Below are 19,779 nucleotides of genomic sequence, written 5' to 3' on the forward strand. Positions count from 1 at the left end.
ACAAGGGGAGCATATCCTGTGCACAGCACACTAGAATAGAATATTAGAATATCAGGGGGTTGGGGGCTGAGCCAGAAACACCCAAGAAATGTAGGTTCTGGTGGAAAAGTCATTCTGTTTCATGGATGATTATTCCAAATGCCGCAAGAGAGGCTTCAGGGGACAAAGGAGAGCTGCTCATCCCCGGCTCTCCTTCGGAAGGGCTTCACCAAGGTGGTGGCTTTTGAACGGAACCTCGAAAGATGAATGGAATTGACAGTGGCTTGGGTGGTGGGGGTGGGGGGAGGTGGGAGATGGAGGGGTGGGTAGGAGCAGAGAGATCTAGGTGGAGGGATTAAGGCACATGCACAGGGTGGCACTCGATGCTCTGAAGGACAGTCAGGTTTTCCTCCCTGCCCTGGCCCCGAGGTGTCTGAGCAGTGATTGATGTTAGCCCAGCGAGGAAGCCGGTGCTTCCCATAGGTGCAGGCTGGGTGGGGGAGGGCCTAGAGGCTATTTCTGTTGTTCAGATCAGAGGCAAAGAGGGCCCCAAGTAAGGCCATAGCTATGGGAACGAGGGGGTGTGGGTAGGACGCAATTTCACTGGCAGGTTCTCTGGGCTGGGGCACCTTAGTGTCCAGAGGGATGAAGGGTGGGCAAGAATCCTAGATAACCCGAAGTTTCTAAGGCAGAATCCCGAGCATGATGGCGCCGCCCGGGAAGGAGCAGGTTTGGGAGAGGAGGTGAGAGGGTTTGTTTTGGATGCACTGAGTTTGAGATGGCTGTGGGCCATCCCAGGAGGGAGATCAGGCAGGCTCTGGATCTCTGGATGAGAAGCCAGGGGCTTGGAGAGATTGTTTAGTGTCATCTACACCCCAGTGACAGCCAGAGAGGTAGGAGTGGGGGTACTGGTGGAGGGAGCGGGCTTAGACTGAACTCTGAGGAATGCTGGCCTGAGGGAAGAGAGGCGGTGAAATGAGCACTGGGAAGGGGAAGAGGCGGTTGCTCAGGGTCGGGGAAGCCAAGGGAGGCTCAGCTGCTGCTGAGGCATCCACTAAGAGGAGGGCTGGGAAGAGGGTCCCTGGACAGAGCTGGAGCTGTGGGGCCCAGAGTTCAGAACTGAATGGGTCTGGAGTCCCACAGAAGCTTTCTGCTTTTAGGCAGGGGGGAAGGAGATTGGAGAAGTAATGGATGCAGGCATAACTGATAGGCCAGGGCCCAGGGGAGCCGGGGGCGGGGGTGGGGGGTGACAGGGGGGCGGCGGGGGAGCACATCAAAGTATCAAAGTGCAGGTGGAGGAACAGCTGGCTCCCTTCCAGGAGAGGAAGAGAGACAGTGGGATGCACAACACAGAGCTCTTTGGAGGAGGGACGTGGAGCCCCCCATGTAAGCCTGCAATGAGGGGCCAGGTGGGGAGTAGGGCTGGGGGCTGCAGAGTCCAGAAGGTTTGAGGCAGCTCCTGGGGGAGACAGGAGACCTAAGAAGGGAAGAACCAGGGACTGTGAATAAAGGCATGAAACAGCCGTGGGGCCACCACCCACAGGGAATCACTTGTCCAGTCAGCACATGTTCGTGCCTCTCTCTAGCGATACTCAGCACTTCCAGAGCCGCAGAGGAGAGGAGGAGGGCAAGGGCACTTACCTGGGCTGGGGCTGGGCAGGGCAGGAGCTCTTGAAAGTCTTCGTCAGAAGGGCAGCCTTTATGTGGCCTACTGTGGCCCACCATGGGCTAGACGCTGTCCAGGTGGACAAAGCACAGGGGCTGCAGCTCCAGCATTTTATTATTTATTTATTTTAAGAGATGGAATCCTGATCTGCCCCCTGGGCTGGAATACAGTGGCTTGATCATGGCTCACTACAGCCTGGAACTTCTGGGCTCAAGCGATCCTCCCACCCCAGCCTCCCCAGTAGCTGGGACTACGGGCACCTGCCACCATGCCTGGCTATAGCTCCAGAATTTTAAGTAGCAGGGGCCTTGGGTCAGCTGTCTTGAAGCTGAGTGGGCACCGTGAGTGTGCTGTGCCTAGTTAGCTTGTGTGTTTACTTTTGAGGGCTTTGGGGAGCTGGGAAATATCATGTCACCTACACCCCAATGACAGTGGGAGAGGTGGGAGTGGGGGTGCTGGTGGGGGGAATAAGCTTAGAATGAACTCTGAGGAATGTTGCCCTGAGGGCAGAGAGGCAGTGACTGTGGCTAAAGCCTCTCCTTGGCACTGCCTCTGATTAGGAGGCCCTGGGGACACCATGACACCTAGCAGTGTGCCCAGTGGGCAGGAGGGCACAGGAGGGGGGATCCAAACTGGAGAGCTTCCGGGGCTGGGGAAGACCAGGACCATGATCTACATGATGAGGCCTGTGAGATTTCCAGGAAACCTCCTGCCACCGAGGTGTTCCCTGACTTCCCACACCTCCTTGAAGACTTGCCTCCCACTGACCCAGTGACCCTCACTGCCTCACTGCAGCCTGTCTGCGCCCCTGTCCTGGGTGGGTGGGAGCAGCAGGTAGGCCCATCAAAAGCAGAGGTGAGGTGAGCTGAGGAGTCTGAACAGAAGAGCAGAGATTTCAGGGTCAGTGGAGCAGGTGGAAGCTGGGGCGATGGCAGCTGGCTGGGGTCGGGCTTGGGCAGAGCAGGAGTGACTGGTCCAAGCCTCTGCTCAGCTCTGACGAGGCCTGTCCAGCCCCTCATGCCCTCTCTGCAAGAGGCACATCACTGTCTGCCAGAGCTGGCTCTCAGGCCTCCTGCCTGGACTGCTGCAGTATCCTAATTGGTTTCTGTCTCTACCCTCCAAGCCGTCCACACGCTGCCACCACTGCAGCCAGATTAATCTTCTTAATACACTGCTTTGCACATCTCCTTCCTCCCTTCCCACCCGCCCCCAGGGCCTCAGTGGCAGTGTGGTAGGCAGAGACTGGTCCAGAGGGAGCAGAGGAAGGCTGTTCCACCTGGCCCTGCCGACCCTGTAGCCTTCTCTCCCACCAGCCCCTCTCACCCTCTGATCTGCGCAGACAACTTGATTCTTGGTTCTGCACTGTGCCCTGCACACCCCTTCCCTTGCTGTCCCCAGCTGGGGACACCCTCCATGGACATCCTCCCAGGCTGTCCTCCCCACTGGCCCACTGACCTCAGCCGGGATTGAGCTCCCGTGGCTCCTGGGTTTTGCCCCCAGTGTGGTGTTTAGTTGCAGCCTTGCAGATATCGGTCCTGCCTTGTGTGAGCTTGGCCCTGGGCTGGGGTTTCTCACAGCCTTTCACTCCTTTGTTCTGTAGAGCAGCCTCCCAGGAGGTAGTGTTACCCTGTTTAACAGAAGAGGCCACTGGGGATCTGAGAGGCAAAGGGACTTGCCCAAGGTCACATAGGAAGAAAGTCTCAGAGTTGGTGGCACCTTTCTAACACCAGTGTTTGGCACACAGAAGGCACTTTTAGGGCTAGTTGATGGAGCAGCTATGAGGCTTGGGGAGCCCCAGTGCTGGGAAGTACTGAGCAGCTTAACGCTGCTGCAAGGTGACAGCCGGAGGGGAGGGGAGGGGAGGTGTTAGGAGATGGGAGATGGAGATTTACAGTCAACATCAGCACAGACAAGAGACCTGGGACCTCTGGGTGGGATAAGCTCAGGCTGCCTGGCCTCATTTCACAGAAACCTCCACTGGGCCTTGACATCTGTGAACTGCAGGAAGGATGCAGGCTAGACCTGGGAAGGGGCTTCCACAGCTGGGGATGGCCAGTGAGGGGTGGCTGGCTCCAGCCTGATGAGTTCGTGTGCTCTCTGTGTGAGCTCTGTCTGGGTATATGGTGGGGGCGATGTTGTGGAAAAGGTCTTGAGGGCAGAGATGTAGAGGGAGGCACAACGGACCTGGCTCTGCACCTCTCCAGGAGGGTGATGTGACCTCCATCAAGGCACCACACCCCTCGGAGCCTCAGTTTCCCAGACTATCTAGGAGGCTCACAGCCCTCCCTCGTTTGTTGTAAGCAGGGAGGAAATGAAATCCCACGAGGAGGTCTTCAGCCTAGTTGGCCTGTGGTGGGCACTGCCAGATGTTGGCTCCACCCCTGCCCCTTTTCAGCCATAATTACAGCTCTGGTCCCTGGGGCAACTTTGTTGCTAAGATTGTGTCTCTATGTCCTCGTCCTGCATTCGCAGATCGTTCCCAGCCTCCAATTTAGTAACTTGGACAGACCTGGCTATCTGGGGGAGGAGGGCTCTTTTTCCATGGCTCACTGGAGGGAATACCGGGGCCCTGGAGAAGAAGAGGCATTGACCCTAAGTGTTGCAGGGAGACTAGAGAGAGCAAGGCAGGGCCGAGGGAGTGCGCCAGGCCCCTTTCCACCTGCATCAGGCTGCCCTGCTTTTCCAGGCCTGGAGTCACTTGGCTGGGCAAGACAGGGGTTCCAGCCTTTGCTGGCACAGCCCTTGACAAGGTCCAATGAGGCAAGCCTTATGGGACGGCAGGCATCGCAGGAGCCTGGCATCATCCTTCTCCATAAGCCTCTTGGTGGTGTGCAGGAGAGTGAGGTGTGCACGTGTCCACAAGCCATCAGTACAGACTCCTGAGAGCCCCGTGGATAACATCGGGGAGTGAAGAGAACAGTCTCCTTCTCCACACACAGTAGTAGTCGGACTTTTAGAATTCACTGATTGAGTAAATACGTGACATCAAAAGCTACTGTGTTTTCAGCAACTTTTAAAAGAACGTTTCATTAATTTTTATTTTTAGCAGCTTTTTGGGGGTATAGTTTATATGCCATGAAGTTTGCCCATTATAAGCGTACCTCAGCTGTGTCTTCACATCGAGTTGGTCTTTATTCCTAGAACTCTGTTGATTTGAATATAATTTTAGAAGACACGTTGTGTATCCAGTCCACCGTGTATCTGGATTCACAAGCCCCTCACCATCACCGTGGCTTGGTTCTGAATCCTGACTGTCTAATATTCTTGGAGTCAGAGGGATGTGGGATTGGGCCCCACCCCAGCTCTTCCTGCCCTGTGACTTTGAATTGGTCACCCTCCATCTCTTGGCGTCTTTTGCCCCTATGAGACGAGCATGGCAGGACTACTGTGTGAATGGCATGAGGGGAGGTGCATGGTGGGCCAGAGAACCCATAAAACATCATAACTGTGCGGTCCATGTTCATTTTAATCTAATCCAAGGCCCGAAAACACGGCGAGTGGCAGAGTGACAGGGAGGAGGGTTTGCCAACTCCAGCTCCCTGGCAGACCGGACTTGGAAGCACAGAGTGGGGGGATCCACTTAGCCAGGTGGGGTCTGAGCCCAGGGCTTTATATGCATTGATCCTGGCCCCGCCCCACCTCCTGTACTGTGCTCACGCCGGAGACACTAATGGCCCTGTGTGACCGGGCTAACCAGGTCAGGTGGCAGTGCCCCCACTCACAATCCACGGAGCTACGACTTACTTGAGATCTGCTGGAGCAACGGGCTCCATGCCATACCGGCCCCCACGACAGCCACTCCCCCTCTGCATAGCTGGCTGTCTGCCTGCCTGCTGGCCCTGACTCTGCCCCCAGGCCTGCCTTTGAACAGTCTGAAAGTTTATCTCTCTCTGAGTAGCTGTTGTCCCCGAGGCCCCCAAATGCCGCTCACCTGCTAGTCAGAAGCCCCTTGTTCCGAGTCTTTTCACCTCCCATCCAAGCTGGCCGCACAAACTAGGGCCATTAGGATACATTTGGGTGTCCTCAGGCCTGACTGCAGGCTTGGTTGGGCAGCTGGCCAGCGAGGCAGTGAGAAGCAAGGAGAGGTGTCTGATGGAATGAGTGCCTCATTGGAATGTTTCATTAACCCATACTTTTTGAGCAGCTACTATGGACTTGGCCTCTGCCCTCCAGGCCAGACACCTAGTTTGTCCAGACATCCATCAGGTGGACAGTGGGGTCCATTGAGCCAACCATATCTCTTCTTGCTTCCCCAGCCCTCTGCCTGGCCACACCCCTCCCTTCTTCAACCAGAACCAGGCTGAGGTTGCTCATGATCCCCCCACCCCGTGCCACACCACCTAGACCCTTGGCTGGGGAGACTCCACAAACCCTTAGGCATTCAAGTGCTGCCTCTCTCCCAACTAAGCCTTTCTCTGTGTGTTTACCCCTCACCTTTTCTCCCCTGAACTCCCGGACTTGCTGCCTGGATAATTTATTTTGGCACTGAAGCATTTAAGGCCTCTTGTGGTTATTCAGCCGTTTTGTGTGTGTACAACGTGTTTCTAGCAGACACTGAGCTCCTGGGAGGCGGGGCGTGTGGCTGGCATGTTTTTGCAGCTCCTTTAATGCCTGGTGCATTGCTAGGCACTTCATATTGAAAGCGAGGTCACTAGTGAGCTGGAATGGCAGATGAGACAGGGTTCGTCATTCGTCCTTCTGAGGACTCTAGGGTGCATCCTCAGTCCCAGTCCCAGACTTGGGTAGGGAGCATGAAAGGAATTACCTCTGGTGTTTCACATTTGGCCAGAGAGGTTGAGAATCTTGCTGAAGGTCACAGAGTGAGTGACAGGATAGGCTGAGGATTAACCCGGGTGTCCCGGGCTCAGGCTGAGGCTCCAGGTGTCTCCTCAACTGTGACAACCCTTCCTGGGTGTCTGCGTGTCTTCCTTCTGCCTATCACCATGTGTGTGACTGGGAATGCGTGCATTTTTCTCTCTCTCTCTCTCTGTGTATGTGTGTGTGTGTGTGTGTGTGTGTGTGTGTCTGGAAGGAAGCAAGAGTAGCCAACTGTTGTCCAAGAGAAAGCTGCCAAGTCCACAGAGTAATTGTGGAATACATGTGACGTTGTGTGGGGCTTGATGACCGGGTGTGCCTGTGAGGCCTTGGCGATCACCCTCTGACATCCGCCAGCATTGTCGTGCTGCTGGCCTGGGACCGCTAGGCTTGCATTGTAGCCTAGGTCAAGATGGGCCATGCAGCTCCCAGCAGGAGATAGGGCGGAACCCACGGCACAGGCCTCCCATTGAGTTTGTGGCCCCTGAATCTGAGACCCAGAGCTGGGGCTATGGGTTTTCACTTGGCCCTTTCCTGGGGCCGCTGCCCCTGGGTGCATTTCCTCCTGGAGCCTTTGGGGCAGGGTCCTCCCCATGGGCCTGAGCATCCAGCAACCCCTCCGCACAAGCTTGCTGTTCCTGCTCCTCCTCTCCCTGGTGTCTCATGTTTGGAGGACTGGATCGAGGGGCTCAGTGATAAGCCAGCTGCCTCACATCCCACCCTGCCCTGCAGCCCGAGGAGCTTACCAACGCCCTAGAAATCAGCAACATCGTCTTCACCAGCCTCTTTGCCCTGGAGATGCTGCTGAAGCTGCTTGTGTATGGTCCCTTTGGCTACATCAAGAATCCCTACAACATCTTCGATGGTGTCATTGTGGTCATCAGGTATGACTACCCCCCGGCACTGACTCTCACTTGAGGAATGCTAGCAGGGGTGGCTTGGGGCCAGGGGCCATGCCACCTATTCCCCTGGGGTGGAGGGGTCTGGAGTCAGGCCCCACTGACCCCACAGGACCTGCCACTCCTCCTAGGTGGGGGGTCTCTGTGTCCCCATGCCCCCTCCATCTCTCTCTTGGCCCCACCTTGCTCCTGTTGACCTTGGGCTCACCTCTTCATTGCCCAGGCCCCTCTTTAGTCTCCTCTCTCCACTTCTACCTCTTGTCCTTGACCCCACCCAGGCCTGGGATGGGCGAGGGTTGGAGATTGGCTTTAGAGAGGAGTTGGAAGAGGTATGAGGCCCAGCCAGCTGCCCGGCTCGAAAAGTGCTTGGAAATCATCTCAGACACCAGCAACTTGCTTTAGGGTTTCCAAGACCTTGGGAAAGTGCTCCATCCCCGCAAGGCCTGGGGCCAGGAGAACCACTTTATTGCTTTTGGAATTGGCTTTAGATTTCATTAGAAGAGAACAAAGCAAATATTCCATAACTTGATGCAGTTGCATTGGCCAGATTTAGGGAGGGGGTTGTCTGCTGCCAGGATGTGATCTCTGGCAGGGAGGAGAGGGTGGAGGGGGCCGGGGCTGTCACCCAAATCCTCACTATCTTGGAGGCTCCTGCTTGGAGGTCTGGGGGCCCACCTGTGCCCCATTTTCTCTCGACGTGCCCACCCAGCCAGGCCCTTGGGTGCTACTGAGTCCTCTCCGAGGGAGTAGGGGGAGAGGGTGAAGGTGCAGGGGGCTCAGGCTGCCTGCCCCCTTTGCAGCGTGTGGGAGATCGTGGGCCAGCAGGGGGGCGGCCTGTCGGTGCTGCGGACCTTCCGCCTGATGCGTGTGCTGAAGCTGGTGCGCTTCCTGCCGGCGCTGCAGCGGCAGCTGGTGGTGCTCATGAAGACCATGGACAACGTGGCCACCTTCTGCATGCTGCTCATGCTCTTCATCTTCATCTTCAGGTGAGGGCGGCATGGCACCTTGCCGGCTGAGAGACCGGCCAGGCTGGGGGCAGGAGGGCCTGAGGGGTGAGGAGCACTGGGCTCTCATCCCTAGCTTGTGGCCCCCTTGTGCCCACAGCATCCTGGGCATGCATCTCTTCGGCTGCAAGTTTGCCTCTGAGCGGGATGGGGACACCCTGCCAGACCGGAAGAATTTTGACTCCTTGCTCTGGGCCATCGTCACTGTCTTTCAGGTGCGAGGGTAACAGGGCAGGGCGTGGACAGGGGCCGTCAGTTGCCCCTAGTATAGGCCCTGATTCCTGTCCTCTGCCCGCAGATCCTGACCCAGGAGGACTGGAACAAAGTCCTCTACAATGGTATGGCCTCCACGTCGTCCTGGGCGGCCCTTTATTTCATTGCCCTCATGACCTTCGGCAACTACGTGCTCTTCAATTTGCTGGTCGCCATTCTGGTGGAGGGCTTCCAGGCGGAGGTAACCCACTGCCCTGCCCACCTCACCCTGCCCACAGCAGTCCCACTTCCAGTTGGCTGCCTGTCTTGAGCCTCCTCCCTCTGTTGCCAACTTTGGGGGCCTGGGAAGTCCCACAGGAAGAGCCTCTTAGACTAAGCCGGGGTGGACCAGGGGCAGGAGGCTCCAGATCTCGTGCAGCCCCTCATCACATGGGACACAGGGTGGTTGTTTGGGGTCCCTCCACCAAAGCTTAGCTACCGAGTAGACATCCCCTTCAGAGTTGGCTAGACCCCTTCCCCAGAGAGGCAGACCAGATAAGTGTCTGCCTGTGGTGCAGCTGGACTCCTCAGCACAGTGCTCTATGGAACACCCGGAGAGGACCCCTCTGAGCCGAGGGGTGCAGGAGGCTTGTGTGCAAGTTATCTGAGCTCTGACTGAGCAGATGAAGATGCCACTAAGACCAGAGCAGGGCTGAGCTGCCCAGGGTGAGAAATGAGCCCAATTAGCTACGGGCATGGCAGAGATGAGCGTCCTATTTCCAGCCCAGGCTCCATCACCTTCGTCACAGGCAGCGTCATCAATTAATATTGATTTACATTGATCCTGCCCTTGCCATGTCAGCGAGCAGCCTCTGCCCAGAGGGCTGCACCCCCTCCTCTCCCTCAGCTCTGCCTCTCTTCCCACCCGAGCCCCCAGACCCACCCCAGCTTGCTGGGGCTTCAAACAGGGCAGTTTGACCCAACCTAGAAACGCTCCAGGTTGGGTCTGGAGAAGCTCTTGGTCCAGTTCTCTCTGGGTGACCCGGATGGAAACTCCCGCTGCGGCCTGGTCTATAAATACCTGGCACACGGTGGAAAAACAAAAATCTATTTTCCGACTCTTTCCCAGTCTTTCAAGGGAGGGCTTTTCCCTGTGGGCCGGCTGGGTTGGTGGGGTGCAGCGTATCTGTCCCACACTGGTCTTTCTCCCCGCTACCCTTTTCAGTCTGTAGTTATCCGTTATCGCATTTCCTCCCTGCTGTGGGGCAGCCAGGGCAGCTGGTGGGGGAGGCTTTGGTGATGGCTGTGCCTCTTGCAGGGAAGGAGGGAGGGAAGCCGGTATGCTCCCTGGAATGGGACACTAATTTGGGGGTTCCCTGAGGCCTGAAGAATTAAGGGGCACCACAGTACTCCCACAAGAGCCAGTAGACTCACTCTGCTGCTGCTCAGGGTCTATAAGAGGAGGAGCTGAGTGAGGACCGGGCCCCCTGGCCCCTTCTGAAGGCAGCTCCTGCCAGCCACGGTTCCCTCCGAAAAATTCCCGTGCAACTCTGTGGAGGGAAATGGAAAACACCGCGGGCCTATTCCCCTCCCCTCCTCTGCCACTCAGCCGCCAAGGCAGTCTGGAGGTGCCCAGCACAGATGGCCCCCTCCCCAGCACTCAGCCCTTTCAGCAAACACCTTGTTAACTTGAGTGCAGCTGAGCGGCCTGGTTGCTAGGCAACAGCAAAGCCGGAGTGTGGGAATGAGCGCAGCCTGGCCCTGGGGCAGCATGGTCACTCTGGCCCTGCTGGGGGCCTGGGACTGCCCCAGTGTGAGGGCTCAACAAGGCCCACACAGCCACACCCTCCCCAACCTTCGCAGTATCAGGACCTTTGCAGGGAGGGTCTCACTCAGGATGCGGTGTCTTGGGCTGGGATGCTTCAGGCCTGGGGTGGGATGGAGAAAGGACTTTAAGAACATCCCCTCTCCATGGGAGTGGGCAGTGACTGTGGCCCCGGAGTGCCCATGGGAGGGGCTGGGCCAGTTGCTTCCCTGTCCTGCATGTGGTGGGTAGGGCTGGGGAGTGTCCTTCGATGCCCATGGCCTGGACACCTCCAAGGCACCTGCCCTCTCCTGGGTAAGGTTTCAGGGGGCCCCACGGTCTGGCAGGGGAGTCTGGTTTTGCTGTTGCGATGGCCTGGGATTTTTGTTTTTATTTTGACAAATAAGACAACCCACCTTGGCAGAGGAAGTGGCTGCCCCCATTTTGGTGGGCTTCCCCAGCAGGAGGCTTCAAGTGTAGCCCCCTGCTGGCCTTGCTACCTTGCCAAGAGCTAGGAGGGGGTGGTCCAGGGACACAGCCTGCTTGGCTGGTGATTTCCTGACTTGCAGGGGGCAGCGCCCTGAATCCCTGTGTATTTATCATTCACACACTTAATTAAATGAACAGGCAGCAGGCCCTGTGTGAGGCCATTAATTGATACTAAACAACATCAGAGCCATCATCTCAGCATTACTTGTCACATCCCATCTCAAACGGAGCAGCTGGATCTATTCTGATCTGAAGGGACTTAAGCTGAAAGCATGAGACGTTATGAGGCCTGACTTGGCTCCGTGTTGACTCTGACTTTCGTCCATTCCTTTCCTTGCTTCCTACCCATTCCCCAAGCCCACTGCCTCCGAACCAGTGAGAGGAGAGTGGTGTTCTGAGCCACAGACTCGGGTTCCAGGCCCAGATCCACCTCTTACTCTGTATGATTTGGGGCAGTTTCCACAACTTCTCCAAATCTCGGGTTTCTCTTGTGTAAGATGGCGATCCTGGAACCCACTTCCTACCTTGCAAGGAAGCCAGCTGGTGTTAAGGAGGCAGTTTCCCATCCTGGGCACACCCTTAATGAATGGTGGCTGTTATTATTAGGATTATGGGGGGACCTGCCCTTGTCCCCATCTTTTTGGCCTCTGCACTCACCCTTCAGATTCATTCTGGCCTGAGGGCCTGTAGTTGAATTCTGGAAGGCTGTTCTGTCCCCTCTCTGCCCCCCCATTCCCCGTGTCTCTCAGTTCCCCTGCTGTGGGGTTTGCGCCCCTCCTTTTCTTCATCCTCTCTCGACACTGCCGATATCTGAAGGCCCCGAGCGCCTGTGACCAGCAGCCCTCCCCTGCCTCCCCCTTTCCCTGTAGGAAATCAGCAAACGGGAAGATGCGAGTGGACAGTTAAGCTGTATTCAGCTGCCTGTCGACTCCCAGGGGGTAGGTACGCGATCATGAGCCGGCATGCCTCCCGTGCCCCATGCCCGTGCCCCTCCACTCCGCCTCCGTGTCTCTGTGCTCGTGTTCACGCTCCGCTGCTGTGCAACCTGTCATAGCCGTGATGGTCATTGGTGTTGTGAGGTTTGCTTCGATTTTAAGTCCCTTCCCCCTTGAGGACACGGAAGGGAGGCACCTCCTTGCCTCTGCCCCCATCAACCCACCAAGGGCACCATCTCCATCCCTGCCAGACCGGTGGATGGGCCGGAGAAGGAAGGGACTTAGAATCCTCTGTGTGCACGTGTGTGGGGCACCCCGTGTGTGCGTGCCTGTGCTGAGGTCCCGGAGGAGTCCCAGACGTCCGGCTTCGGTGGAGTCAAGATCTGGCCGGAGACCATACTCCCCCATCTCCCACCCCTTCACCCCTTGCCCCAGGCCCCTGTTGGAGACCCCGCAAGCTGTCTCAGCTCAGGACAAGTCCTTGGAGGATGTGGGGATGGGATGTGGCTCTTGCCAAAATGTACCAATATTTTAAATCACCTCTGAGCCTTTGGCCCCTTCATCACCCAGTTGGGTCCAGCTGGCGCTGTCAGGGCTGGCTCCCGCTCTGGCCCCACGATGAGCCTGTGCTCTGCTGTTCCCTGCCCCAGCACCAGAATTCGGGGCGAAGCCAGCATTCCTGTGGGACCCCATGGTGCTGCATATCCCGAGCAGCCCCCTGGAGATCCCACTTGATAATTAAAGGCCTCGTTAGGGCTGTAAACTGAGTTAATGAAAATGATCCCCTGAGATGCCAATTACCCAATATTTATGTCCTTATCAAAAGTAGCAATCAAGTATTTTTTAATAACTTCTTAAGCAGAAGTGTGTAATTACTGGGGAACCTACTGACCTGCTAAGAAGAAAGAAAAAACTGTCCCAGAGACAGGGAGAGAGGTAAAAATGGGGCCAGGGAGGGGGCCGGGACTTGGGGAAGATGAAGGGAAGACACCGAGGGACTGAAGTGGCGTCCTCGGGCTGAGCTGTTCTGTCTGGGGTCTTTCAATTTCCTTCCAGGGTCCTCGAGTCTGAGGCTCAGGGGAGGGGAGCCGTGGAGAGAAAGCAAAGGGCCTCCAGTGAACTTTTGCAAGAGAGGCTCTAGTGACCACTTCACTCAGGTCCCCAGGTCCCCAGCCCCCTCTGACCTGTGCCACCTGCCACCTAGCTACCCCTTCTCTCCCCAGCCAGCCTTGGTGACCGTTCAGCCAGGCTGGTTGTGCTGTGGGCTCACATAAGCCGTGGCCTTTTCTGAGGTGTGGCTGGAGAGGCAGAGGTGGTGGGGCCCTGGGAAGCCTCAGGCCCCAAGCCTGGGGGGTCTGGCCTGCGCCGTGCATGTCTCGTGCCGTGGTTGCTGGTTCCTGTGGCCTATATGTGGTGTGCGTGTGTGAAGAGAGGGAGACCCGGTCCATCCCAACCACCCCAGCCTGGCCGGATCCCTAATGGTCCGCTGCTCCCCTGCCCTAGGGAGATGCCAACAAGTCCGAATCAGAGCCCGATTTCTTCTCACCCAGCCTGGATGGTGATGGGGACAGGAAGAAGTGCTTGGCCCGTGAGTACCTATCCTGGGGTGCGACCTTTGGCCCTGGGCCAGCCCTGAGTGGACTCGGGATCTCTCCCTCTCTCCCCGTGCAGTGGTGTCCCTGGGAGAGCACCCGGAGCTGCGGAAGAGCCTGCTGCCGCCTCTCATCATCCACACGGCCGCCACACCCATGTCGCTGCCCAAGAGCACCAGCACGGGCCTGGGCGAGGCGCTGGGCCCTGCGTCGCGCCGCACCAGCAGCAGCGGGTCGGCCGAGCCTGGGGCGGCCCACGAGATGAAGTCACCGGTAGGGGGTGCATGTGGGTACCCTGATGGTGGGAGATATTCCAAGGAGGACAGGAGGAAGAGAGGATGGAGGCAGGCGGGTCCAAGGGCACAGCCCCTGCCCCATGGACTGGATGGGGCCTGGGTGTGCCTGGACAAGCCCCTGGGGAGTCCGCGCCGGTCATGCAAACCAGGGAAGGAGCCCTAGCCTGGGGGCTGAAAACAGGGCCTAAGCTGACCTCTTCTGTACCCTAGCTGAGTGACCTCGGGCAAGACGCCACCACTCTGAGCTGCTTCTGTAAAATGGAGGTGGGGTGTCCATACCTCCTCAAGACTGAATAATAATAATAGCAGACCCTCATCTAGGTACTGATTCTGTGCCAGACACTGTTCTAAACACTACTCCGAAGCATTCTAAATGCATTTAATCCTCACACCAACCCTGGGAGGTAGGTACCACAATGATCCCCATTTTACAGAGGGGACCTGAGCCTCAGACTGCAGAAGGGAATGGCAGAGCCAGCATTTTAATCCAGGAGGCTAGTGTTGGTGCCCATGCTCTCATGATTTTATTTATTTTTAATTTTTTTAAATTTCGCTTTTAATTGACAAATACTAATTGTGTATATTTATGGGGCACAATGTGGTGTTTTGATATATGCATACATTATGGGATGATTACCTCAAGCTAATTAGCATATGCATCACTTCACATACTTATTTTTTTTTGTGGCATGAACATTTAAAAATCTACTCTTAGCAATTTTGAAATAAATATGCATTACGTTATTATTGACTATAGCCATCATGCTGTGCAATAAATCTCGAAAATTGATTCCTCCTGTCCAACTGAAACTTTGTATCCTTTGGCTAAGCCTTCCCCATTGGTCCCATCCTTACCTCTCCCAACCCCAGCCTCTGCTAATCACCATTCTACTCTCTACTTCTATGAGTTCAATTTTTTTGGATTTCACATATAAGTGAGATCATATGGTATTTATTTGTCTTTCTGTGCCTTGTGTATTTCACTTAGTATAATATCCTCCAGTTCATCCATGTTATCACAAATGACAGTCTTCTTTTTTAAGGCTGAATATTATTCCACAGTGCATGTATGCCATATTTTCTTTCTTTCTTTCTTCTTTCTTTCTTTCTTTCTTTCTTTCTTTCTTTCTTTCTTTCTTTCTTTCTTTCTTTCTTTCTTTCTTTCTTTCTTTCTTTCTTTTCCTTTCCACTCTGTCACCCAGGCTGGAGTGCAGTGGCACGATCTCAACTCACTGCATGCAACCTCTGCCTCCCAGGTTCAAGTGATTCTCCTGCCTCAGCCACCTGATTAGCTGAGATTATAGGCATGTGCCACCATGTCCGGCTAATTTTTTGTATTTTTAGTAGAGATGGGGTTTCACCATGTTGGCCAGGCTGGTCTCAAATACCTGGCCTCAAGTGATCCACCTGCCTTGGCCTCCCAAACTGCTGGGATTACAGGCATGAGCCACTGCACCTGGCCCATATTTTCTTTATCCAGTCATCCATTGATGGATACTTAGGTTGATTCCATATATTGGCTATTGTGAATAATGCTGAAATGAAGATGGGAGTGCCCATATCTCGTCCACATACTGATTTCAAATCCTTTGGATAAGTACTCTGTGATGGAATTGCTGGGTCATATGGCAACTCTATTTTTAGGTTTTTGAGGAACCTGCATACCGTTTTCCATAATGGCTGTATTAATTTACATTTCCACCAACAGGACACAAGGGTTCCCTTTTCTTCAGATCCTCACCAGCGCTTGTTATCTTTCATCACTTTCATAGTAGCCAATCCAACAGGTGTGAGATAACTCATTGTGGTTTTAATTTGCATTTCCCTGGTGATTAGTGACGTTGAGCATTTCTTTATGTACCTGTTGGCCATCTGTGTCTCCTTTTTTTTTGAGATGGAGTTTCACTCTGTCACCCAGGCTGGAGCACAACAGTTCACTGCAACTTCCACCTTCCAGGTTCAAGTGATTGTCCTGCCTCAGCCTCCTGAGTAGCTGGGATTACAGGCGTGCGCCACCAGGCCCAACTAATTTTTTGTATTTTTAGTAGAGATGGGGTTTCACCACATTGGCCAGGCTGGTCTCGAACTCCTGGCCTCAGGTGATCTGCCCGCCTCGGCCTCCCAATGTGCTGGGATTACAGGTGTGAGCCACCATGCCCAGTCCTGTGTCTCCTTTTGAGGAATGTCTATTCAGGCCCTTTGCCCATTTTTTAGATTGGGTTGATTTTTTGCTGTTGAGTTGTGTTTCTTCACCCCATTATATATACTGCCACTCAGCTGATGATAACACTTCTCTCACCAAATAAATGAGGGATGAGCTCTATTGCCATATCTATTTTACAGATGAGGAAACAGATGCACAGAGAGGCTTAATAACTTGCCCCAGGTCACACAGCTGGTTGGGGTGAGCCAGGATCTGAACCCGGGCATCAGAGTCCAGAGCTCCTGCTCACATCCCTACACTTGATGTGATGCCAGTGAGGCTCCCAGGAGACCGGGTGCACATGAGAGGACAGGGCTGCTGGGCCCTGCCTGAGACCACTCCTCCCCTGCTCACCCACAGCCCAGCGCCCGCAGCTCCCCGCACAGCCCCTGGAGCGCTGCAAGCAGCTGGACCAGCAGGCGCTCCAGCCGGAACAGCCTCGGCCGTGCCCCCAGCCTGAAGCGGAGAAGCCCAAGTGGAGAGCGGCGGTCCCTGTTGTCGGGAGAAGGCCAGGAGAGCCAGGATGAAGAGGAGAGCTCAGAAGAGGAGCGGGCCAGCCCTGCGGGCAGTGACCATCGCCACAGGGGGTCCCTGGAGCGGGAGGCCAAGAGTTCCTTTGACCTGCCAGACACACTGCAGGTGCCAGGGCTGCATCGCACTGCCAGTGGCCGAGGGTCTGCTTCTGAGCACCAGGACTGCAATGGCAAGTCGGCTTCAGGGCGCCTGGCCCGGGCCCTGCGGCCTGATGACCCCCCACTGGATGGGGATGATGCCGATGACGAGGGCAACCTGGTGAGGCCCCTGTGGGCACCGTGACCCCTCACCCCTGACCTTGAAAGAGGGGAGCTGTGCCTGGCCTGGCAGGGTATAAGGGAGTTACCATTCCAAGCCCACGGAATATCAAGGGGCACCTAGAAACCGAGCTCCAAACAATCCCTTTTCTCCCTCTGCCTGCCTTGCCAAGCCCCAGATCCTTGTCATGCCTATGCCTGGGGCTGCGGCTCTGCCACCCTTGGTGGATATGAATGATTTTGGACAGATGTGTATGAATCTTTCATGGCCCTCCCCCTGTGACTCAGAAAGACCCATCACTCATCTCTCCAAACTGATGCCCCGCATCCCCCTTTCTCATCTCAACCTCATCACAAGCCATGACTTCCCACTCTATCCATACCCATGTGCCCCTGCCCCAGCCCCTCATCACCACCATTCCCCCTGGGGATGGGGTGCAGTGACCTCAGGGTTAGCACGTGAAGAGCAGGGCCAGTGTCTCCTCAGCTGAGGTGTGTCTCTGAACAGACAGCTGTGTGGGGCCAGTGTCTGATAACTGATGCTGCTTCCCAGCCCAGCAGGGAGGACAGGCAGGGGGCTGGGCTGGAGGCAGGGGTGGGGAGAGGGGAGAGCGGGGTTGGGGATGCAGGGGAGGAGAGGGAGGAGGTGGAGAGGCAAGGGGTCCTCAGGGATGGGGAGGGGGCCTGGCAAGGTTGACAGTGAGATGAGGAGGTGGCTTTAGGAATAAAGGAAGAGAGGCAGGGCAGAGCTTGGGCCCCAGGTGGGAGAGGGTAGACAAGGAGTGAGGGTCGTGACTCTGCTGAGGAGCCAGGAGCCGGGGAACCTGGAGGCCTGGTCCTGCTCATACTCCAGTGTTTGTTCTGCAGAGCAAAGGGGAACGGGTCCGCGCGTGGATCCGAGCCCGACTCCCTGCCTGCTGCCTCGAGCGAGACTCCTGGTCAGCCTACATCTTCCCTCCTCAGTCCAGGTAAGTGACAGGGCAGGGGTCTGACCTGTGTCCCGACCTCTTCTTCTCATGGGAAATTACCCCTGGTGATGCTGTCAGGGATTTGAGAAGTGGCACCCTGCCTGGGGGTGTGAGCAGGGTGGCCTCAGCTGAGAGGGCTCTGGAGGGGTAGGGGCTGCGGGCGGTGCCTCTCGTTGCCACCTGCCCTGCCTCCCCCTCTCAGCCGTTGCCTCCATGCCTGGGCAGGTTCCGCCTCCTGTGTCACCGGATCATCACCCACAAGATGTTCGACCACGTGGTCCTTGTCATCATCTTCCTTAACTGCATCACCATTGCCATGGAGCGCCCCAAAATTGACCCCCACAGCGCTGTGAGTCACCAGCCCCGCTCAGGGCAAGGCCTCTCCTGGGGTTTGCACTCAGGACCAGTGAGGGAGGCAAGGAGGCCACAGTTGCTGACCTGCAAGTCACACAGCAGGGAATGAGGGGGCCAGGACTCTCCTTTAGGTCTCTCACCAGATCCTGGTCCCCGGGATGCCCCCTGTGTCCTCTCCTGCCTCAGTTTCCCTTCTATGATACATCAGCCCAGCTGGGTGCTTTGTCTCATTCCAGGCTATTTCTCATGAGCCAGAGCCTTGTGGGGCACACGCGTGAGTCAGGGAGTGCTGGGGCGGTGCAGGGGCTGTGTGCAGATGGGGAGGCGTCTTGCCCAGTCTGCCTCAGGGCCTCGGGGGCATGCAGAGTGGCCATGGAAGCCGTTCTTTGCTCCTGGTCGTCCTTCCAGGTCAAAAACAAGTAGATTTTCAGGGGCCATAGTGGGGACATGGGTCACTTCTGCTTGGCTGCGAACCTGTCAGTCCTTCTCAGAAGGAGAGCCAGAGGCCCTGGACATACCGCCCCAGGGTCGAACCCCTTCAGGGTGGGCCCAGCTCGCCCTGGGAGCTGTCTCTTCCCAGCCTGGCATTATAGCCCTTTGCTGTCGGCAGCAATTCTGGTTCCAGAAGGATGGGTGGGGGGTGGTTGTGTTTCCGCTCACGGCATCCTGCACCACTTGCTTAGAGGTGGCCAGGGTTTGCCTCTCATCCCTCTTTGCCATCTCCCACACCATTGTTTAGATTTCAGCGCTGCTGGGGCTTCTGTTTTCTATTAGGGTCGGGGTGGAGGGAGCCTGAGGAATGGCGGGAGCAGCCCAAGACTAGGCGGGTGAGAGAGCACCCGCACTGGGGACCTCACACCCGGAGTCACAGGGTAAGGCAGGGGCGCTGGCTGCACTCCAGCCTTGGCTGCCTCCCGCCTGAGGCCCTGCTGTAGAGCTCTCTGTCACCATGTCACTGTCTCCACGTCTCTCTCACCATCTTCCCACTCAGCTTCTCCATCTCCAGCTCTGTCACTGTACCTGCTCCTCTCCTTCCCTCCTCTCTGTGCTCACACCCTGCCCGCCACCTCTCTAGAGATCTGCGCCTGCCTCCTGGCCACCCAGGGAGGGACTCAGTCCACAGATGCCAGGGAACTAGATGACCTTCCTCCCTGCCCTGCCCCAGCCTGTGCCTGGGGGTGCAGAGTCTGTGTCAGGACCCCAGCTTCCACTGCTGCTCCATTTCTGGGGCGCACAGCAGGAAAGCAAGTGAAGGGGGTGGGATGGCAGGCAAGGGTCAGAGATCAAGTGAGATCCTGCCCCAGTTTTTAAAAGGAACCAGGGAATAGGGCTTAGGACGTGGGACGCAGATCACAGCACTGCAGTGCAGATCCTCTCCCCCTCGGGCTAAGTGGCTGTGGGGGCGGGGAGCTCTGGTCACAGACAGGGGTGTGACTGTCCACAGAGCTGCAGGGGAGTCAGGGGGCCTGGCACTGGCTCTGTGCGTGTATGAGAGGGGCATGATCTACATTGTTGTGGAGGGTGGGGGTCGTTTTCTGAGTCAAATGTTAGAAGCAGGTTTTGACTTGTGTATGCAGAGCAGACCTGGCCCAAGGGTGGGGGCTTCCTGGCGGGCAACCCCTGCCTCCCCTCTCTTGCAGGAACGCATCTTCCTGACCCTCTCCAATTACATCTTCACCGCAGTCTTTCTGGCTGAAATGACAGTGAAGGTGATGGGGGCTGGTGTTGGCTTGGGACCTCTGGTTCCTGGTGGGGGTGGAGACAGCTTGGGCTGAGGGTGGGAGGGTTGGCT

General features: G+C 56.4%; 1 protein-coding gene across 27 annotated transcripts in view; it reads left to right on the top strand.

Annotated features, from left to right (window-relative positions):
• The window catches only part of CACNA1G (calcium voltage-gated channel subunit alpha1 G), a 66,587-nt gene that overhangs the window by 22,674 nt on the left and 24,134 nt on the right, over nucleotides 1–19,779 (top strand). For 17 of the 27 annotated variants that reach the window (XM_016932530.4, XM_016932518.4, XM_016932526.4 and 14 more), the window contains 11 exons: nucleotides 7,193–7,344; nucleotides 8,160–8,345; nucleotides 8,464–8,578; nucleotides 8,662–8,817; nucleotides 11,718–11,786; nucleotides 13,287–13,371; nucleotides 13,455–13,648; nucleotides 16,235–16,666; nucleotides 17,533–17,633; nucleotides 17,859–17,982; nucleotides 19,628–19,696. In XM_016932530.4, coding sequence (XP_016788019.1) covers nucleotides 7,193–7,344; nucleotides 8,160–8,345; nucleotides 8,464–8,578; nucleotides 8,662–8,817; nucleotides 11,718–11,786; nucleotides 13,287–13,371; nucleotides 13,455–13,648; nucleotides 16,235–16,666; nucleotides 17,533–17,633; nucleotides 17,859–17,982; nucleotides 19,628–19,696 — 1,683 coding nt within the window. The remainder of the gene's footprint in view (nucleotides 1–7,192; nucleotides 7,345–8,159; nucleotides 8,346–8,463; nucleotides 8,579–8,661; nucleotides 8,818–11,717; nucleotides 11,787–13,286; nucleotides 13,372–13,454; nucleotides 13,649–16,234; nucleotides 16,667–17,532; nucleotides 17,634–17,858; nucleotides 17,983–19,627; nucleotides 19,697–19,779) is intronic. The other 10 variants (XM_016932522.4, XM_016932529.4, XM_016932536.4 and 7 more) reach the window with 1 other exon arrangement.

The sequence above is a fragment of the Pan troglodytes genome, chromosome 19 (genome assembly GCF_028858775.2).
Source record: "Pan troglodytes isolate AG18354 chromosome 19, NHGRI_mPanTro3-v2.0_pri, whole genome shotgun sequence".
NCBI classification, from domain to species: Eukaryota; Metazoa; Chordata; class Mammalia; order Primates; family Hominidae; genus Pan; species Pan troglodytes.